Source organism: Salvia hispanica, chromosome 4 (assembly GCF_029641045.1).
Source record: "Salvia hispanica isolate PSC_SH4W2 chromosome 4, Shi_PSC_v1, whole genome shotgun sequence".
Lineage (NCBI taxonomy): Eukaryota > Viridiplantae > Streptophyta > Magnoliopsida > Lamiales > Lamiaceae > Salvia > Salvia hispanica.
In genome coordinates, this window is record NC_142695.1 from 18,790,567 (window position 1) to 18,810,922 (window position 20,356).

A 20,356-nucleotide genomic window follows, 5' to 3' on the forward strand; every position below is an offset into this window, starting at 1 on the left:
TAGACCAATTTATAGCACTCTACAATGGCTTCATTTTTTAGGAATTGCCTCTATTAGTTCACACTGTCCAATATAATTCCGCAGTACTCAGGTTATGGCAGATTATAACTTTTCGTTGCATATCCTAAACTGGTTATAATATGCTCCAGCTTTTGGCATATAGGATTTAATTTAATCTATGATGAAAATGGTTACCATAAGAATCTGCAAGTATTAATGTAAATTTTTTCAGACGAATCTATCATTATTATAGTACTAATATAGACTAGTATAGATTGTTATGTTTGTTAAGGCCCAGCTTTACAAACACATTTTTACGTTATAAATTTGAAAATGCTCATAAAACTCTATACGAATTTTGGCAAAATTCTGTGTTTTACAAACTTTAAAAATTGTCTAAATATTACAAAGTTTACATTTTATGTGCTATTTTCCGATCCACGCACTGTTATTAGTAGTGTCAAGTAGGATAAAAAAGTCACATACATTAGTAGAATATAGTGAATGTAAAATTTATGATATTGTTGACTAATTTTAAAGTTTATGAAAAATACTATACTAACAAAAGTTATAATTTTAAGGACCAATGTCCTAATAAAATTTTGAGTTTTCGCTAACAAATCATAGAAAAATTTAATTAAATAATTAATGTTAACTGTAAAGAAGTTAAACAATCATATATGCACATTAGACTAAGATATAAGTGCCCTAGTGGTGGCATGAAACTAATTTAAATTAAATTAAATTAAACTATAATAAAATAAAATAAAATAAAACTAAACTATAGAGCAAGAGATCACGAATATTAACTAAAAGTGAATTGGTTATTTTGGTTTTTTGTATGATAGCATCAAAACAAATTACTAGGAGTACAAAGTATACATTCGTCTACAAAAAATAAATTAATTCGATCATTTTAGACCGTTCTCTAAAATTAGACTAATTTTAAAAATGAAAAATTTTAAGCATTACTAATAATACTGATAATGTGGACTCCACAATCCTCTAACACTATATCCGGCATCAATTTTCTCTCTATCTCTTACTTTACCAATTAAGAATTAAATTTCGTGTCATTTACAACTTTACTACTTTTTATTGGCAAATGTAGTATTTAAAAAAAAATTAAAATATAATACTCCATATAAATTAAATTTCATGAAAAAATAAATACCGTAGTACTTATTTAACTAAAATCATATCCCTAAGACACCATTTTAACATGATTATATCAGTAATATCACCACTATATGTTTATATTGATTTTAACGTATGTAAATTCAAATAAACTTTTCAAATATATATTTCGTGGTTTCTTATTGATTTTGGAAATAACCCGAGTTTAAAGGCGAAAGAATAGTTTGTTATGTGTTCAGCGCATAGCTTCGAGACCAAAAGCAAGTAGTACAAAGTTCAAACTATGCTACTTAGATGGTAGCGCACGTTTTATTATTACTTTAGTTATGGATCAATAATTTATCTGCTTGATTAAATAATTAATTGGTCAGCAATCAAAGTCCACCTCTTGAAAATCAAAACTTTACTACTACTAGTAATTTTAAAAATGTTAAATAGATTTAAAATTTGTCCTTGCATCATAAACTTTTAAATTTCAATTTTTTAAATAATTTTAATTTGATCATGAATTTGAATCACCATACAATAACTTTACCCTACTTATATATATGACGTCAACATAGATTCTTTTTTATCGCATGCAAGCGTAATCGTAACAAATTATACTAAATATCGCAACAACCGATTACATACGACGTATCAATGGATATATTTAAATCTCAACAAACAATTCGAATCTCTATACATATTTTCTATAGACTATATGAGTAATTACGTAGTAATTCATAAAATTTATAGTATAAAGAAATTAATTTAGCATAATTGATACAAAAACTTCAATTCAATTTTATTAGGTAGGATACAACATGTCACTTAACCTTGACTTATACAGCAAAAGCACAATTAACATAATCTGCATTAAGTTACATTATATACATATAAAAAATTTCACGACTTCATATTGATATAAAAAATTAAAATAAAATAATTAATACTCCATAAAATTATCAAATGCTATTTTTTTGTATCATAGTAGTATTATTATAACTCCATACTAGTACATTTTTTAATAGCAGAAATGATAGTGAAAACTTATCAAATCCCTAATCAAACAAATCTCCATTAAAATGAATTTAACTCTAATCTATTAAATATAAATATAATAAATAGGGGTAACTGCTTTTAAAGTCATCAACTTTCCATGAATTTCGGTTTTTCCCGCGAACTTTAAAAAGTTCGTGTAATGTCACGATCTTTATTGTTAGTTGCTATTTTCCCATGTCAGGTTTTCCGGTCTGATTCAAACTGTTCGTTTCCTATTAAGACAATGTCCAAATTCTTTTATCTTACTATCATTATCTTCGTCTTTGAAGTAGCTTCGCGTGGGTACCTTGCACGCCTCAATCGGAACTCGGATGAAGAAGTTATGGCCATTATGATGGTACAAGGTCGCACAAAGGTCGCAGCCTTTATCAAATGGCCATAACTTCTTCATCCGAGTTCCGATTGAGGTGTACAAGGTACCCACGCGAAGCTATTTCAAAGACGAAGATAACGATAGTAAGAAAAAAGAATTTAGACATTGTCTTAATAGGAAACGAACAGTTTGAATCAGACCGGAAAACCTGACATGGGAAAATGGCAACCGACAATAAAGTTCGTGACATTACACGAACTTATTAAAGTTTATGGGAAAAACCGGAATTCATGGAAAGTTGGTGACTTTAAAAGCAATTACCCCTAATAAATATAGTATGTATAGTTGTTTTCTGCAGGTTATGGAGGTGCATGAAGAAACTTCCAGGAAGCAGCAATCTCTAGTCTCCACGTTGAATATTATTAGTAAAAAAAAATTTCTGCTACCCTTGAATCGTCCTCGTTTTCTCCACCTCTGTTTGACCCCAGTTGTATGTAGTTCTTGAATAAAGAGATAAGATTCTGTTTTCTATATTTGGCCCTTTTGTTATTTCGGGGGTTGTTGGATGAGAGTAGGACGCTTTCAAGATTGAATCTTTAATTTAGTTATAATTTGGGTTTTCCCTGATTTTATCTGGGCTATCCTATATTCGTTCAAGACTTGCCATTTTAGTGTTCCCAGATTCTGAACTAATTCAGGTGAGTCTTTCGTTGATTTGATCGAATGGCGGCGTTGCTTGATTTTTGTTAAGTGATTATGTATCCTGTTTAGTGGGATTCTCTCCCTTCTTTATGGTAGATAGTGATGCATGATATTGATGGAGTTCCAAAATAGGAAGTCATTTAGTAGTATTGATTCCATGATTTTTCTCTTCTCTTCAGGAGTGAAGAATGGTGATAAGAAATCCTTGATTTGATTCAGGAGTAGATTTTTTGGGGTTTGACCTATGAAATTGGGGATATAAGTTGAATAACAGCTGCTCAGAAATTTTTTTCCCCCAAAATCTAAATCCATAGTCTTCGATTTTTAGGAAGATGATGGAGCTCACTCATGTAAATGGTGAGGGAGAGGTTGCAGAAAGTGAAATATCTGAAACGAAAAGTTTAAGGAAAAACTTATTTCACCAATCACACTACTCTGGTGTTGTGAGAAAGAAGGCCTACATATTTGATGGAGATGGGAATTACTTTAACAAGGAATGGGATATAGTTCAAGGTTCAGGAAAAGAGTTCTGTTGGTATCATGTTGAGCTTCCAAAAGGGAATCATAAACTCTCACAGTTGGCTCAGCATCTCATCCATGCCCTATCCCCGCCCCTAAAGCTCCAGGACATACTCTCACTCGTTAGCAACGGGCCATTTTGTGGGCACGTAGATGGTGCTCTCGTATTCAGAGTTAACTCACCCGGCCCTGCATCTAGCAAGTTCACCTTTAGGATCGCAGCAAGAATCACTGAGAATTCAGTTATCACGGTATCATTAGGACGTGTTCCAAGACTGGGCTTCTCTCCAGCAAATGAGTCTTTGCTGTCAGAGATTCCGATCATAGAAAGTTCGAGTAATGGAAGTAGTGAACGAAGGGATAGAGGAGGGATTGTGATAAGGGAACATGTACTAGATTTTCTATTGACTATGAATCATTCGGAGGAAGCTGATAACCCTGTGCCTAAATCTGTTGCAAATCTTGTGGTACACATCATCGATACACATATGGATCACCTTCAGGATGTTGTGACCAAGCTTGAGATTGAGCTGGATGCAGTCGAGTTAGAGCTGGACAGAGGTATGTCTCTTAGGATTTTCAATTTGGCATTCTAGTGCATCCATTAAAGTCAGCAGCTTATTTATGCTTTTTTGTTATTTCTGTGCTATATCTGAGAAGTACTGATCAGCATTGCTTACTTGTGGTGTAGTTTTGGAGTCTTGGCACGTCTTTTATCTTGATTAACTTGTGTGTATTGTGATCCTATTGAGATTTTTACTAATGAATTTGTTACTGGTGTAAAGATTGTTTATTGGTTCAATAAAACAAAACATTATGAGTATTTGTTACTCCATTTGGACTTCTTGTATTAAAAGTAAAGGAAATAAATATAATAGGTGCAAAGAAGAGTGTGTTTTGATGGAAACTAAAAGAGAGATGAAGTTAATAGAAATTCATGTAATTTTGTAATCTATGCCTCATCTTCTGTGAGAACCATTCCAGAGCAGGAAACTTCAGAATTTGGATGCAGTGTATATTTAAACTGATGTAGTGTTTGACTTGAGTGCAAAATGATACGACTTAACATTATAGATGACTTCAGGTGTAAATATTACATATCCTTTCAGAAGAAACATGTGCAGCGATGCTAAAAATGTGCAGAGAGTAAATTGACACTTGGATTTGACTAGTGTTATGACAGATATTAGTAGATAAACTGAAAAGGGGAATATTTTTAGAACTATGAGATGCATTAGAAGTGGTTTAAAATGTTAGAAACATGTATGACATATTGGCGTTTCTAATCTAGATATTTTACAATATACATCTGTGGAGCTCTATATGTATTGCTGAACTATCATGTTCTACTATGCTAGTTAGGATTTTGAATTAGTTAGTGAATATTTCACTGGCTATTTTTTAAAATTGTAACGTACTTAGCATATGCAATATAAACAACCGCCCATTGGAAGAAGAGCAGTGGTCTCTTTCTCTCTCTCAGACACGGGTACTTACGTAAACTCATGTAATTGTAAAGCTTTAAAACAGAAAAGAACCAATCTTTTCATTGAGAGTGTTTCACTTTGTTAAAACTAGGAGTATATAGTTTTCTTTATGAATCTTTTCGTGCCCCACCAAATAATAGTCTATATTTGCATTTACTCACATCCACTTCATATAATGGCTGTTAAGTAGTAACAGTGCATAAGTACTTACAAAAACTCATGTGATTGTGAGGTTTGGTGTTGTTGTTTCGCTTGCCAAGTGTTGACAGTTGTTGGGGAAAAGATAACAAAACTTGTCTTCAATATGTTGTTGGATTTAGTACTAAATGCTCGTCCTATATATCCAGCTCGATGGATGCCCTTAAAAGAAGTAGGCTATTGTATCTTAGAAAAAAACTACTATATGGTACTCCTGAATAGGATCAGTTGATCTTAGTTAGAGTACTCCTGACTTTTTACTTCAGTATATGATACTCAGTGATCTTTTTCAGGTGGTTTTGCTATGAAGAAGCAAATGTTAGATAGCCGAAGATTCCCAAAAATGAATCTCGACTTGCAGCGTCTACTGCAGGTATTTCAATTTAATCCATGGTTTGATACCTCTCTAAAAACCTTTTATGTAGGAGTACATGTTTTTGCTAGTATTATTTATGGTAAACATAATACATGACCATACAATCCTATTTTGGGTTGCGTTTAGTTTGAAGGATTTAATATGGTAGACGATTTTATAGAAGAATTTCAAGTGGCTCCATGCCATGTAGAGCTGGTTTTGGAATCCACCAAAATCTCTCTTATGAATAATTCAAAAACAGAGTAGTGGTTTTCATATGTTAGTTTGAATTTCAAATGTGCCCTCCGAATTCTTTAATCCGAATGCAACCTTGAGTGTTTTTTGATATTTTAAATGATGATACTGTAGTTAAACGAATATGAGAAAATGAGTTGAGAACATATTTAAAGCAATGATCTGGGCAACTCCAGGTGATAGCACACGGTGAACAAGTATTTCCCCGAGTCAAGGAAAAGTGTTCTTCTAAAGAATGGTTTGGCAGTGAAGATATCAACGCGTTAGAAGAGTTGATTGGTCGTATAAGGAGATTAAAGGAGAACGTTGGTTTCATAGCCAACCGCGTCACTGCAATTCAGGCTGGCCTCGACAGCTGGCAGTCCGAGCAAATAAACAAAAAGCTATACTACCTCTCTTTCCTCTCCATTATATTTCTGCCTCTTTCAATAATAACCGGAGGTCAGATTTTCACATTAAACTTGCATACATATTTCCTATCATGTCAGAGGCATTTGGCATAAACATCAGCTGTTTCTTGTTGGCAGTGTTTGGGATGAATGTCGGCGGAGTTCCTTGGACCGGACAAAGAGACCCCACGATTAAGGATGGGTTTCGTAATGTGCTGATAGTCTGTGCAGCCATGCTTGGGGTTGTTCTATTGTGCTTTCTTTTCCCGGCTTTGTATAGCCGTGCAATGGCCTGGCGGAGAAGGCAGGTCATGCAACGGAGCTGGTCCCTCAACCGGAGGTCCTTCGTTAGGAGAGCCGGGATGGATGGAGAAAGAACAGAAAGAGGGGGATACATTCGACTTTAGCTAGGCTGCAAGAGTGATGATGATCATCGTACATGGTAAATGTGTTCGATCTTCTCCCTCGTTTGCATTTCATCGACGTCGTCTTGCTTTGGACAGATTTGATCGTTTCTTGTACTTATAATTGATCTTCTGCTATTTTTTTATACACCCACACGCCAATTCTTGGTTTGCTGGGATGTAGGCCATTGTTTTCACTTTTTCTCTTGAGAAATCTCGATTTTTCTTGTATAGTGTCTTTGGTTGCGAGCTTTTCAACCTCATTTTCTCTTGAGAAATCTCTATGTTGTTTAGTATAGAATGTGTAATTGTTCATTTGAGATAATCACTTTCCATTTTTAAACTCAATTCTTGGCAATTATTTCTATAAAATGTCCAGATAATTATTATTGATAATTTGGTATTTTTTGAGACAAGCATATAGATGATGATGTAAATTGATATTATAGTAGATTACTATTTAAAATTGGAGTATGAAAAAAAATTAACGAGTAATCTCTATCTTTGGTGATTTAATATGTGATACTACATCATTGCCACAATTTGTCTTTGTAAAATGTATCGAATTGACCCAATATAGATTAATCTCTACGATAAACTATTAAAATGAAAATGCTTGTGACACGTCCCTTTTTTCTCGATATAAATAAATTGAAAGAGAATAATGAATATTGTGGCCACGAAACAAAAAGAGAAGGTTGAGTGAGAGGTGGCTGCATTTCCACCATTTATCTGACTAAATGGAGTAATGTGTTACATTAAATACAAGAGTAACTAATAATTTCATATGCCTGAAGCCTAATTAAGTGAGAAGTATTGAACATGTATCCAACACAATGAAATAATTCGATAAACAATAAACAATAAACAATAAACATTGGGTTATATATCAAATTATAAAAAGTAATCAAAATTAAATATAAAAAGCGGTTGTAGTTGTATGTCTTGTGGAGCACGAAGGAGGCACTACATACATCTAGAATATTCGACATTTTTTCTATTTATGAATTTCTTTATATTCTAAACCTCAGCCGTTTGTATCCGCCTCTCCGCTCCCACAGCTCCTCTTTCATAAACCCTAAACCCTAGCGATACACTCTCAATTTCAATACAGCTTTCCATTTCAATGGCGAGCGCCGTCCTCCGATCTCTCCGTCGCCGTGAAGTTTCCTCCGCCTCTAGCTCTGCTTTCCGAATAGTACGTCTCGCCGATTCTCCGATTTTCTTTTCCCTTTACTCTTAACGTTTGATTCGTTTCTGTGTGATCTGGTGTGAAGTTTTTGTTACTGTCTTAGATCTGGTCTGTAATTCGTTTCTGTTGACATGAATCTTGTACAGAATTTTTACTTCGTTTTATGTGATTTACTGGTGATTTTCTGTGAGTTTATATTGTGAATTTCGTGGTTTATTGTCATCTGTTTTGGAATTTCAAACCATCTTTGTGTAGAAACTTTATTATTTATATTTAATCAATTACCCTATTTATTTACTTTGCTATTGTCTTCTTAGATTTTTTTACTGAAATTCAGGGAGGTCCAAGCAGTACTTAATACTATGTCTTACTCTTGTCGACTGTATTGTTTTTTCGATACTATTTGATTAGGAGATTTGAGTAGTCAAACTATTTACTGCTTGGGTGAAAGATCATTTTTCTATGGATGCAACACCTTTAAAACTTAGTGTCTGAAGATTATGCTAGTAGCATTAAGAACCTTGTGATCTTTTGCTGCCTACTAATATATTTTGTATTTCAGTTAACTGGAAACACTAAACCATCATGGGCTGTAAGCAACAGCTTGGCAGGTCTTGTAAGGCCGTTCAGGTATATGTCATGTTCATCTTTTGTATATCAGGATATCAGGCAATAGGTCATTGTCTTTTTCTGTTTTTTAATTCAATTCTGTTTATTACTGAACAGTACCAAACCGGCTGGAAATGATGTGATTGGTATTGACTTGGGTACCACAAATTCTTGTGTATCTGTCATGGAGGGAAAGGTGCCAGCATTTTTTCTCAATTGAATTCTGCATCATACTAGTTGATCCCAATTGATTACTTACATGTAGTATAAATTGTACAATATTTCTTACAGACTCCAAAAGTTATTGAGAATGCTGAGGGTGCTCGGACAACGCCGTCAGTTGTTGCTTTTAGCCCCAAAGGAGAACTGTTGGTTGGAATACCAGCAAAGAGACAAGCTGTCACCAATCCTACCAACACAGTCTTTGGAACCAAGCGGCTAATTGGTAGACGTTTTGATGACCCTCAGACACAGAAGGAAATGAAGATGGTTCCTTACAAAATTGTCAAGGCTCCTAATGGAGATGCATGGGTTGAGGTCAATGGGCAGCAGTACTCACCAAGTCAAATTGGTGCTTTTGTCCTGACCAAGATGAAGGAAACTGCTGAAGACTACCTTGGGAAGACTGTAACCAAGGCTGTTGTTACCGTTCCGGCTTATTTCAATGACGCACAGCGACAAGCTACCAAGGATGCGGGGAGAATTGCAGGGCTGGATGTGCAACGGATTATTAATGAGCCTACCGCAGCTGCACTCTCTTATGGCTTGAACAATAAAGAAGGCCTTGTTGCAGTTTTTGATCTGGGAGGTGGAACATTTGATGTATCCATTTTGGAGATTTCCAATGGCGTCTTTGAGGTGTGACATACTTGTTAAGCACATTTTTAGTTATTCCTTTCTGTGTTTTATGTTGCTGTACTGAACACATGTTTTCATGCAGGTGAAAGCCACTAACGGTGACACATTTTTGGGAGGGGAGGACTTTGACAATGCTTTGTTGGAGTTTTTGGTCAGTGAATTCAAGAGAACGGACAATATTGATCTGTCTAAAGATCGTCTTGCTCTGCAGAGACTAAGGGAGGCAGCTGAGAAGGCAAAGATAGAGCTCTCGTCAACAACTCAGACTGAGATCAGCTTGCCCTTCATCACTGCTGATTCAACTGGTCCAAGGCATCTGAATATCACACTGCCAAGGTCCAAGTTTGAGGCTCTGGTTAACAGCTTGATTGAGAGGACTAGGAATCCTTGCAAGAGTTGCTTGAAGGATGCTGGCATCTCCGTTAAGGAAGTTGATGAAGTGCTCCTTGTTGGAGGAATGACCCGTGTTCCCAAGGTTCAGGAAGTAGTAACTGAAATCTTTGGCAAGGCCCCAAGCAAAGGGGTCAATCCAGATGAGGCTGTTGCCATGGGGGCTGCTATTCAAGGTGGCATTCTCCGAGGTGATGTCAAAGAGTTACTTCTCCTTGATGTTACACCGTTGTCTCTAGGTATCGAGACACTTGGAGGAATCTTTACAAGATTGATCAACAGAAATACCACAATTCCTACAAAGAAAAGCCAGGTCAGTAGCTATTAGCATTTTATGATTGTGTATTTTCTGATATAATTGTACTATTTGACTGGAAAATCCTTTTTGTTTCTGGATCAAAATTTTCTGATGCAAGTCTTGTCATTATTTCAGTCATTCTCGACAGCTGCTGACAATCAGACCCAGGTCGGCATCAAAGTGCTTCAAGGAGAGCGTGAGATGGCTACGGATAACAAGCTCCTTGGTGAATTTGAGCTCATGGGTATTCCTCCAGCTCCTAGGGGCATGCCTCAGATCGAAGTCACGTTTGACATCGATGCCAATGGTATCGTGACTGTTTCTGCAAAGGATAAGACCACCGGCAAAGAGCAGCAGATTACAATTAGGTCGTCAGGTGGTCTATCGGAGGATGAGATTGAGAAGATGGTCAAGGAGGCTGAGGTACACGCCCAGAAGGATCAGGAGAGGAAGGCATTGATAGATGTCAGAAACAATGCGGACACCACCATCTACAGCATTGAGAAGTCGTTGAATGAGTACAGGGAGAAGATTCCAAGTGAAGTAGCTACTGAAATTGAGACCGCTGTTGCAGACCTGAGAAGTGCGATGGCCACTGAGAACATAGATGATATCAAGGCTAAGCTTGATTTGGCAAACAAGGCGGTGTCAAAGATTGGACAGCACATGTCGGGCGGCGGTTCAAGTGGTGGTCCCACTGGAGGCTCGGAGGGAGGTGACCAGCAGGCACCTGAGGCAGAATATGAGGAGGTAAAGAAATAGATGGCTGATGTGGGATTATATAGCCAGTTGAACTGAGTTCAATTTTTTTTTGGAGGATGTATTTACATTACAGTAGTTTGGTTGTAGTTGTTGGATTTCGGAAACTTCCTCGGGCTGAAATGCTGAATTAAGCATCGGTTTTTTTTGACATAATTTGGCGAATATTGATTTGTGCTAAAAATATGCTAGTAGAATAAATTCTATGCCCTCTGGGGATTAAGATTATTTTTCACTGTATTTGATTTGGAGGTGCCATATGTTTGTATTGTCCACGTTTATGCGCTTTGCGTTGATATGCTATGAAAAGTGAATTTCAGAATCAGAGAAATAATAGAACTTTCTTTTTATTTATTAAAGAAATAATCATTGTAGGAAAACTATTTTTCTAATTTACATGTTAAAGTAATTAGTTCTAAATGATTAATTATTATGGTTGAAGTGACTAAGCCAATCAAATATTTTAGAAGACTCTCTCAAATATGGAACCTTTGTTAAGTGAGTTTTGTACTACTATATATAATTAAATTGTAATCTTTTTTTTTAAAGATGGTCTAAGGTAAATGAGATTTTTTAATAATGTTAATCATTTTAAACTCACATAGGTACTTTATTAGAGTATATGTCCCCTCGTTGAGGATTGAAGTAAGGTGTGGTCTAAATCCGTTATTGGTGCGAATTTGTGTCGGATTATAAAAAATTGGCAAGCCTAAAATTTTACCCCGGTTATTTCATTTTCATATTACCAAATAATCAACAAATATATAAAGATGGTTTGCAAAAAAGCGGTAGAAAATGGCGAAGATATGCAGAAATTGAATGCGGCGGATGTGGAGCCCTCGAGAAAGAAAATGAAAAAGGACAAAAAGAAGAAGGATATCGATGCTGATGCTGCACCGTCATCTTTGAATTCGATGGAGAGGAGGAAACATAGGAAAGGTGAGGCACAAGCGGATTAGTGATGAAAAGCTGGACGTGGAATTGGAAAATGAGAGTGGAGTGTTGCCTAAGTTCCACATTGAGGTGTTTAAGGAACTGTCAGCTGCGGATGCGAGTGTGAGGGAGGCGGCGGCTAAGGTATTGGTTGAGGAGTTGAGGGAAGTTCAGAATGCTTATGATCCCCTTGGAGGATAAGTCAAAATTTGAAGCAGAGAGGGATGATGGGTTGAATAACTGTGCTCCCTCTCTGAGGTATGCTGTGCGGACTGCGGAGGCTTATTCGTGGTGTTTCCTCATCAAGAGAGGTGCGGTTTCTTGTTTTGTAACTTTATTATGCATGAGAAAACATCTTCCATATGATTTCTTTTAGCGTCCTTTATATGCTATTGACATCTTGTGATTTCATTGTTTCTTTATTCTATTACAAATTTGATTGGAATTTGGATGCAATGCTTATAGGTTCTGCTCTTTTCTCTACTGTTCTATTGCAGTGTGCAAGACAAGGGTTTTCATTAGGTCTCACAATGGCATAAATTTAGAATCCTTGTTAAAGCTAATTACAACTTTGCTGGAAGTTTCATCTTCCATGGACAGGTGAGTAATGGTCACTTCTCAAATGTAGTCAGCAGCTGAGATATATGTTTTATTTATGAGGAATCCTTTTATCTATAGGAGGTTAAAGACTGCTTATTGGGTCGTTTATTTGCTTATGGAGCTCTTGCAAGATCGGGAAAGCTCACTGAAGAATGGACCGCAGATAATAATAGTGAACTCATAAAAAAATTTACCAAATGTCTTAATGATCTTGTCATGGTTTAGTTGCCTGAGGAAGCACTGCTAAAGCATCTCCTTGAAGCACCAGGGCTACAGGAGTGGTTTGAAGGAGCCACAGAAACTGGAAATCCTGATACATTACTTTTAGCTCTTAAAATACAAGAAAAAGTTTCTATTGACCATAGATTCAGTAAACTGCTGCCTTGCCCCTTTAGCAAAAGTTCCCTTTTTGCTGCTGATTATTTATCCACTATTTCCAGTTGCCTGAAGGTACTACGCATATTAGTTTCCTTATAGATTTTATTACCGGTTAAGTGATATTTTAGTCTTTGCTGATGTATATGTCTGGGATATTGCAGGAATCTACCTTCTGTCAGCCTCGAGTGCATAGTGTATGGCCTGTTTTGGTTAGTTATCTCTTACCTGATGTCGTACAAGATGTTGATTCAGCATCAGGTCTAAAATCAAGTAAGAAGCACAAAAGAAGTCGTAAGTGTAGCTCTACTGATGAAAATATGGAAGAAAATCTGCTATGCTTCTGTGAAACAATAATTGAAGGGTCACTTCTAACCTCATCTCATGATCGCAAAAAGCTAGCATTGGATGTGCTGTTGCTTCTGCTTCCAAATCTTCCTGCTACTTATGTGCATGTTATATAATCATACAAGGTTGTCCTAGGTCTTGTGGACATACTCTCCACAAAAGATTCTTGGCTTTATAAAGTTGCTCAACATTTTCTTAAAGAACTGTCTGAATGGGTAGTGCATGATGACATGAGGAGGGTTGAGGTTATAATGGCTCTGCAGAAACACAGCAATGGAAATCACCAGATCAAAAACAGTGAAAGACCTGATGTCAGATTTCAAAACAGAGTCTGGCTGCATTCTGTTCATTGAAAGCTTGATTACCATGTTTCTTGATGAAGGTCAATCTTCAGAAGAACCTTCAGATCAGAGTCAAACTACTGACAGCAATTCTGTGATCGGATCTATTGAGGATAAAGATCCTACTCGGACACTGGAAAATACTGAATTCCTTAAAAGTTGGGTTGTGGAATCCCTTCCTGCTGTTCAAAAGCATTTGAAGCTTGACCAAGATGCTGCACAATTCCGTGTGCAGAAAGAAGTTCTGAAGTTTCTTGCAGTTCAAGGTCTATTCTCATCATCACTTGGAACTGAAGTAACGTCTTTTGAACTACAAGAAAAGTTCAGGTGGCCAAAATCAGCAATTCCTAGTGCATTGACTCGTACGTGTATCGAACAGCTTCAATTGTTGCTTGCAAATGCACAGAAAGGAGAGGGGCCTCAAGCTGTGGCAAGTTGTGTGGAGGCAAAGGATCTTGGGTCCTATTTTATGCGGTTTCTGGGTATATTATACAACATTCAGTTTCTCTGTCAATAGCTTTGAATAGTGATGATGAAGAAGCATTCAAGAAACTGCAGGCCATGGAAAGTCAACTATCAAAAGAGGTACTCCCTTTGAATGTATGCTATGGCCTACATCCCATAATGATAGTCCCTTGTTCATCTTTTATCTGGTCCAAAATCATAGTTAACTTGTTAAATGTACTATATATTCTCATTTTCTTTAATCCACCCCTGATTGATAATCTTTGAAATTAGCAATCTTTTTTATTTTCTGTGAGTATTATATAGGTCTAGTAGGAAATCTTTTATGTAATGTAACTAATTTAAGTGCAGAAAATACATTTTCAGCGCTCTCAGTTACATAAAATACATATTCGACTAATCCAAGTACATAAAATACAGTTTCATAGTGTGTGAAAGACGGGAATGATCCTTTTGAAATATTCTAAACTAATTTATCATCTATTTATAAGAATTACTATAATTTAACCAATCTTATCTCTATATTTCTTATATTTGTGATAAGTATTGTTTGCAAATTGCTCATTTATTTTTGACTAATGCCTTGAAATTTGGAGGCCTTGTCGACCTCCACTAAATTATTTTTTACTACTTAAATCTTGGATTTTCTTCACAGGAACGTAATTGTGCATTTGTGCTATCACCACAGACGCAAGTAAGTTTATGCTCTGAGATATTTACTCATCCAACTACTGCTTCAAATCATACTTCGACCTGGAGAGTTCTCCGAAGTTGTCATGTGTTGTAAAAAAGCTTTTATCTCTTCTGATCTCGAGTCCTCTGGAGAAGATGAATGTGAGGGGGATGGTGTGCCTGAACTGATGGATGTACTCAGTCGTCTGCTTCGTTGCAATCTGCTATTGAGCAGGTACCAAATAAACATTTATGTCACTTCCCCGTAGTTGAGTGCTGTAACTTTTTATTTGTCTTTACATCGAATATCTTAATGAAAGATTCCATTAGCTGACTAACTTTGGCATATCTGAGTAGTGGGGTGTTTCTGCAATTGACTGAATAAACTCTAGTGTTATATAGTACTTTATTTGAGCTTTTCAGATATTAATTTTCAAGTAACTGCTATCATCTGCATCGATAGAAATTGTCATGCTTACTGCCTAGAAAGTGATACCCTGGTTATATTTTCTGATAACTTTTTGCTTTTACTTAATCGCTCTCATCCAGCCTGCATTACTTCATGATGAAAGACTTTGGTGCATTCCCCCATTGCTTATCTATTGTCCTCTCCAGGCCAACTAATTGGTTTTATCTTCTACAGGTTTTCAAATGCTTCTGTAAAACTATAACGGATGATGGGTTACATCGGATGTTGCGAGTTGTCAAAAAGGATTTAAAACCTGCTCGGCACCACAATACAGAGAGTGAAGATGATGATGCTGAAGATGATCTTTTTGGTCTTGAAGAAGCTGAAGAATCTGATGAGGCTGAGACAGGTGAAACTGTAGATAGCGATCAGCAGACAGATGAGTCTTGAGTCAGTGGTTGGGGTTGATGTAGTTACTGCTGAACTCCCTGATGCCTCGGATGATGAATCTGACGAGGGAATGGATGATGATGCAATGTTTCGAATGGATACTTATCTCGCACGAATATTCAGGGAAAAGAAGAACCGAGCAGGAGGAGAAACTGCACATTCTCAGCTTGTCCTCTTTAAGCGCTGTGTCGTTGCTGGAGATTTACCTGCATGAAAATCCAGGCAAGTTGAAATGATATACTCCATTACTTGAATTTTGATCCATTCCTAGATCTCAGCTCCATGCCCTCAGCTTTGTGCTCTTTGATCCATTCTTTAGAGCCTCTGTTAAGACTTAAGATAGATATATAACTTGAATTTTTGTCAGTTTCTTAGTAGTTAGTATTGACATCACGTGAAGGAATTATAATGCTGGATTTACAGCAACTTCTTCTCTGTATTTAATTCTTGAATGATTCTGAATCAGACCTAGTCGTCCTTGGTTATTGTTGATGCAGGTAAACCGCAGGTGATCAAAATATTCTCAAACCTTGCTCAAGCATTCACTAATCCACACACAACAGAAGGAAGCGAGCAGCTTGGTCAGCGCATATGGGGAATTATACAAAAGAAGATATTTAAAGCAAAAGAAGAGTATCCAAAAGGAGAAACAGTGTCAGTTGCTGTACTTGAGCCTCTCCTGGAAAAGTATCTGAAGCTGGCAGCGAAGGCCATCAAAAGAAAAAAATCTGCTTCTAATCCATCTAAGAAGAAACAATCTGCCTCCTTGAGTCGGCACAAAATGATCAATTCACTTGCCCGAAGTTCAACATTTTGGATTTTAAAAATCATTGACGCAAGCAACTTCTCGGAGTCTACAAAGGGTCTGTGATACACTGCAGAATATTTTAGTGGACTACTTTGATAGCAAGAAATCACAAATGAAATGCGAGTTCCTAAAAGAAATATTCAGACGGAGACCATGGATAGGTAAACAGCTATTTGGTTTCCTATTAGAGAAATGCAGTTGCGCCAAATCACAATTTCGGCAAGTTGAAGCTTTGGATTTGGTGACAGAAGTGCTGAAGGCTCACGGTAGTGCTAGTGACAAGGCATCCAAAAAGTTTTTGAAAAGCCACATTTCAAAGATAAGCCATTTGATAAAGCACCTTGAGACGAATATGCCAGAAAAGCAGGCAAGAAGAGCTGCTGTTCATAGATTTTGTTGCAAGGTGTTCCAAATGCTAAACACTTTTTAGTTCAGTTCCAGCTTTGTTGATGATTTGGAAGAAGATGGTTGTGCCGCCTGTCAATCCCAACTCGGTGACATATTTCTTGCTCTCAAGAAACAGCAAGTTTGAGAGAAGGAGAATTAAGTGATAGTACATTTCTTGATCTCAAGAGGGCTGCAAAAGAAAGGCAAGTTTGATTCTCTAAACTAATTAACTTGTGAGATTATTTACTGGATCCACGGAGCTTGCAAATTTACAACATACTAGGACCAACACCAATAGAGTCAGTTTTGCACCTTATGTTTTCTTTTAGGCTTAAATACTTTTTCTCTGTCAGTTGCCTTATAATTTTAATTGAGTTTGAGTTTGAGTTTAGTTTTGCTTTATAAGATTGCAACTGTAGTTCTAATATAGCCCTAGTTTTTCTCTCCATATGTTATGTTGCCTCTTAATTTTAGTTGAGCTTTGGCCTTTGAGATTACATAATTGTTATGTGAAACTGACATTGTATATTGTTGTGTTCAGATTTCAGCATCTGGTGTCTCATAAATTTAATTGAATTTGAGTTTAGTTCACTATTTAAATTAAGTAGTATTTGGTTTCTTATGTTGAACAACAAATATGTGAGTTTCCCATGGAAGAGTGTAATCCAACACATTAATCAAACTTTTAAGCTGTAACAAATTACTCCAAACTGACTACAATCTTTTAACAATTACTCCACTAAGCTTAAGCTTATACTTCCCATGGAAGAGTGTAATCCAACACATTAATCTCTTGTCTTCAACCTCGGCATCAACAGCAACAACCTCATTTGCCATTCTGTAAAAGTCAAATAAAATATTCTTCAGCTATTATACATTACCAAAAATGACAAGTAATCCATTGCAAGAAATACAAACCTCATGAACAAATATGCTAATTTGTGAGAGTAGCCAAAAATGCCCGACCAAAATAGCACTGAATTCTTTTCAGATTTGCGCAAAACGCTATCAAGTCAAGACTGTGCATCATCTGCGTCGGACTCACTACCAGAGGAACTCCCTGAATCAGAATCTGTAAAAAGCAAGCTCAAACGAATGAACATCTGTTTCTTGTTTCCATTTCCATACTTTCACCCCCAACACAATGTAGAAACGCAAGAAGAATCAGTATCAATACCACTCGAGGAAGACGAATCACTACTTGAGCTGCCAGAACTGCTTGAGCAACTGCTGGCATTGCCTCTACCAGCATTCTCCTGCCCAACAATACCATCATTCTCCTGTCCAACAACACCATCATCATTCTCCTGCCCAACAACAACTTCTCTCTCAATCTCAATCTCCACAGCAGGGAAGCTCGCTGCTGGCATATCGTCATCAATATCTACATCTTCTTCATCATTTTCTTTCATCATCTTGCCACAATCATCATTCTTGTCACTCAATGCGCCCTACACAACATTAGCAACAACATGAATAAACAGTGAAAACACCAAAAAAAAGACACAAATCTTGATGCAAATTAAACTTACCACATCAGCATCAGTAACAGGACTGGAGGGAATAGAAACTCCAGCAGCTGGATTGTTACTCATCATCAACGCTTGCCGCTTTGTCTTGCTAACCATCTTCTTCCAATTGGTCACAAATCGATCAAGTTCCCACAGCGTCTCCGTATCAAGAGCCTCAATATCAAGCTCAATTTCATCGCCATCCTGTGCCAAATGCTCATCCCTCTTCCTGATTATCTGTACAAGTTGAGGCATCTTCTCTTGGGGTAAATTCTGCAACCCAAATCCAAGTTTCTGCTTCTCGTCCATACTCATCTCTCTCTTATTAACATCCTTAGCTCTTGGCTTTGGCTGTTTCGGTGTCACTACTCTTCCAGGTTTCTGCTCCTTCACCGCAGGTAGAGGAGGAGCCCTCACTGGCGAGGGAGGTAATGGCTCCGGTGCTAATGGTTGAAGATTCATCGGCGGTGTTGAAGCAGTTGAATGGTCTTGCATTCTATCAGACTTCTTCATAACATGGGAAACAGGAACATATCCGCCTTTCTTCTTCGACTTCTTTGCAGCCAGAGCCTGACAACCATTACTGTTCCAAGAGCTGCCCTGCAATTCCTCAACCTCCCGGAACGGCAAATCATTGTTGATTTTGAACTCATGGGGCTCATTCTTGGGCAGCTTTTTGAAATCGTGGGGCTCATTCTTGGGCAGCTTATCGAGCACGCTGTTGAACTTCTCCTGTACCGGCCTGAACATCTCCTCGAACCGTGCCAGAATTTCCTCCGTCATGCCATGAACGGGATCCGTCTTAGGATTGTAGAGCAACGCATTGTTAAAAGTCAGCCTGACATCAGCTGCGAATCCTACAGGCGTCCGATAGAAATTCTTCGCCAGATTCGCTTTCACGGTGCCGAGATCCATTGGATGCTTCACAATCAGATGATAATCGACAAGCCCAAAAGCCACTGCATCCACCGGATCTTTGAAAACATAGCCGAATTTGCCTTTGATCAATTTAGTCACAATCTTTTCGCATTCTTTCAACAAATCCCCAAAATTCACCGTCTCCAAGCTGCCATTTTCATATCCATCGTTCAATCTCTTAGGAATGGATCCAATCGCAGGGCCGGGACGTTTACTGCCACTACATTTCTTTGATTTCGGCTGATATCTAGGGGTTTCACCAATGTTGAACCGACCAAAATCAATCCGATCACGCAAATCACGGATTTGACCGAGTTCGGCAGAGAGGCGTTTCCGGAGCTCCAGAAGCTCTGATTTCGTGTACGTCGTGACATTGAAGGTCAAATAGCCACCGTAATTCCACGCGTTCCCAGCCGCAGGCGTCTGGTTGAAAGAATATGCATCATCTGACGCCGTCTGCGTGACGGCCGGCGAATCGACGTTGTTGCTGATGCTGCGGTAGCGACCGGCGGCACCATTCGCTGGAGATGGGTGGAATTGCTTCTGCTTCTTCTTAGGGTTAGGGTGAGGGTTTGGATTTAGGTGGGGATTCGCGTATTGCGTCTTTCCCATGTGGGCCCAGCTCGACTCATTCTGGCTCCCTAAAACAGCGGACGCCATGAATCACACCGACGGCAGCGCTCAGCTCTGTTGAGCCTCCGGCAGCGATTCCCCCCAAAAATCATGTATTGAATAGCCGGAACCTTCCGCTGAATCCCCTCGCCAGCTCGGAGCTCAATTAAATTGAGAAATGGACTAGAATTTGGGTGAAAACAAAAAATGATGCTATACTCGACTCTAATTTCACAAAGTTGAGGAGATATTAGGGTTTGAGCGAAGAAATCCGATGGAGAGGGCGTCCTTCTTAAAGGCGATGAGATCTGCCCGATTATATTTCGGGCAGAATCGCAGCCGTCGATAATCCAGGTGACGGCAATCTAACGGCAACAGTGGATTTGAAAGTTGACCGGGACATCTGTCATGGACGGCCGCGATTGGGCTGTTGGAACACGTGGCGGATGAGAAGCCGTTAGGTTTGAGTTTAAATGGGTCGGGTTAAAGGGTTCTGTGGGCCCTCTAGAAGTGGTGACATGGCAATGAAGAAAATTCGCTTTGGCATGTGACGTGTCAGGGGATCTCGCCACGAGCAGAGGGTGAAAAAGGCCGACGAAATCACTAAAATTCCTGCAA

General features: G+C 37.8%; 3 protein-coding genes and 1 pseudogene across 6 annotated transcripts; 3 read left to right on the forward strand and 1 right to left on the reverse strand.

Moving 5' to 3' along the window:
* The first annotated feature begins 2,925 nt into the window (after nucleotides 1-2,925).
* Nucleotides 2,926-7,199, forward strand: LOC125193852 (uncharacterized). Of its 2 annotated transcripts, none has more exons than XM_048091773.2 (5): nucleotides 2,926-3,192; nucleotides 3,376-4,276; nucleotides 5,694-5,773; nucleotides 6,187-6,451; nucleotides 6,538-7,199. In XM_048091773.2, exons 2-5 carry the CDS (start codon nucleotides 3,529-3,531, stop codon nucleotides 6,804-6,806), a joined length of 1,362 nt encoding a protein of 453 aa, XP_047947730.2. In that variant the 5' UTR covers nucleotides 2,926-3,192; nucleotides 3,376-3,528; the 3' UTR covers nucleotides 6,807-7,199. The 2 variants fall into 2 exon arrangements, with proteins under 2 accessions (XP_047947730.2, XP_047947731.2); XM_048091774.2 differs by having other exon boundaries at nucleotides 3,525-4,276.
* A 611-nt stretch (nucleotides 7,200-7,810) lies between these two features.
* LOC125193872 (heat shock 70 kDa protein, mitochondrial) lies at nucleotides 7,811-11,137 on the forward strand. Its single transcript, XM_048091800.2, has 6 exons — nucleotides 7,811-8,001; nucleotides 8,558-8,625; nucleotides 8,722-8,800; nucleotides 8,896-9,462; nucleotides 9,545-10,165; nucleotides 10,286-11,137. Exons 1-6 carry the CDS (start codon nucleotides 7,930-7,932, stop codon nucleotides 10,910-10,912), a joined length of 2,034 nt encoding a protein of 677 aa, XP_047947757.2. The 5' UTR covers nucleotides 7,811-7,929; the 3' UTR covers nucleotides 10,913-11,137.
* Nucleotides 11,138-11,265: 128 nt separating this feature from the next.
* On the forward strand, nucleotides 11,266-17,088 carry LOC125194781 (uncharacterized; annotated as a pseudogene). The gene is made up of 7 exons (XR_016137663.1): nucleotides 11,266-12,153; nucleotides 12,340-12,446; nucleotides 12,521-12,892; nucleotides 12,982-14,091; nucleotides 14,627-14,878; nucleotides 15,287-15,724; nucleotides 16,000-17,088. The product of XR_016137663.1 is annotated as an uncharacterized LOC125194781 (transcript).
* A 249-nt stretch (nucleotides 17,089-17,337) lies between these two features.
* On the reverse strand, nucleotides 17,338-19,995 carry LOC125194203 (transcription factor GTE2-like). Of its 2 annotated transcripts, XR_007171726.2 has the most exons (4): nucleotides 18,230-19,995; nucleotides 17,875-18,148; nucleotides 17,616-17,769; nucleotides 17,338-17,535 (listed from the first exon to the last, which is right to left on the reverse strand). XR_007171726.2 is itself a non-coding variant. In XM_048092288.2 (3 exons), the coding sequence occupies exons 1-3, from the start codon at nucleotides 19,784-19,786 to the stop codon at nucleotides 17,711-17,713; spliced, it is 1,890 nt and encodes a 629-aa protein (XP_047948245.2). In that variant the 5' UTR covers nucleotides 19,787-19,995; the 3' UTR covers nucleotides 17,613-17,710. The 2 variants fall into 2 exon arrangements, 1 of the variants encoding a protein (XP_047948245.2); XM_048092288.2 differs by lacking the exon at nucleotides 17,338-17,535 and having other exon boundaries at nucleotides 17,613-17,769.
* Between the last annotated feature and the right edge of the window lie 361 nt (nucleotides 19,996-20,356).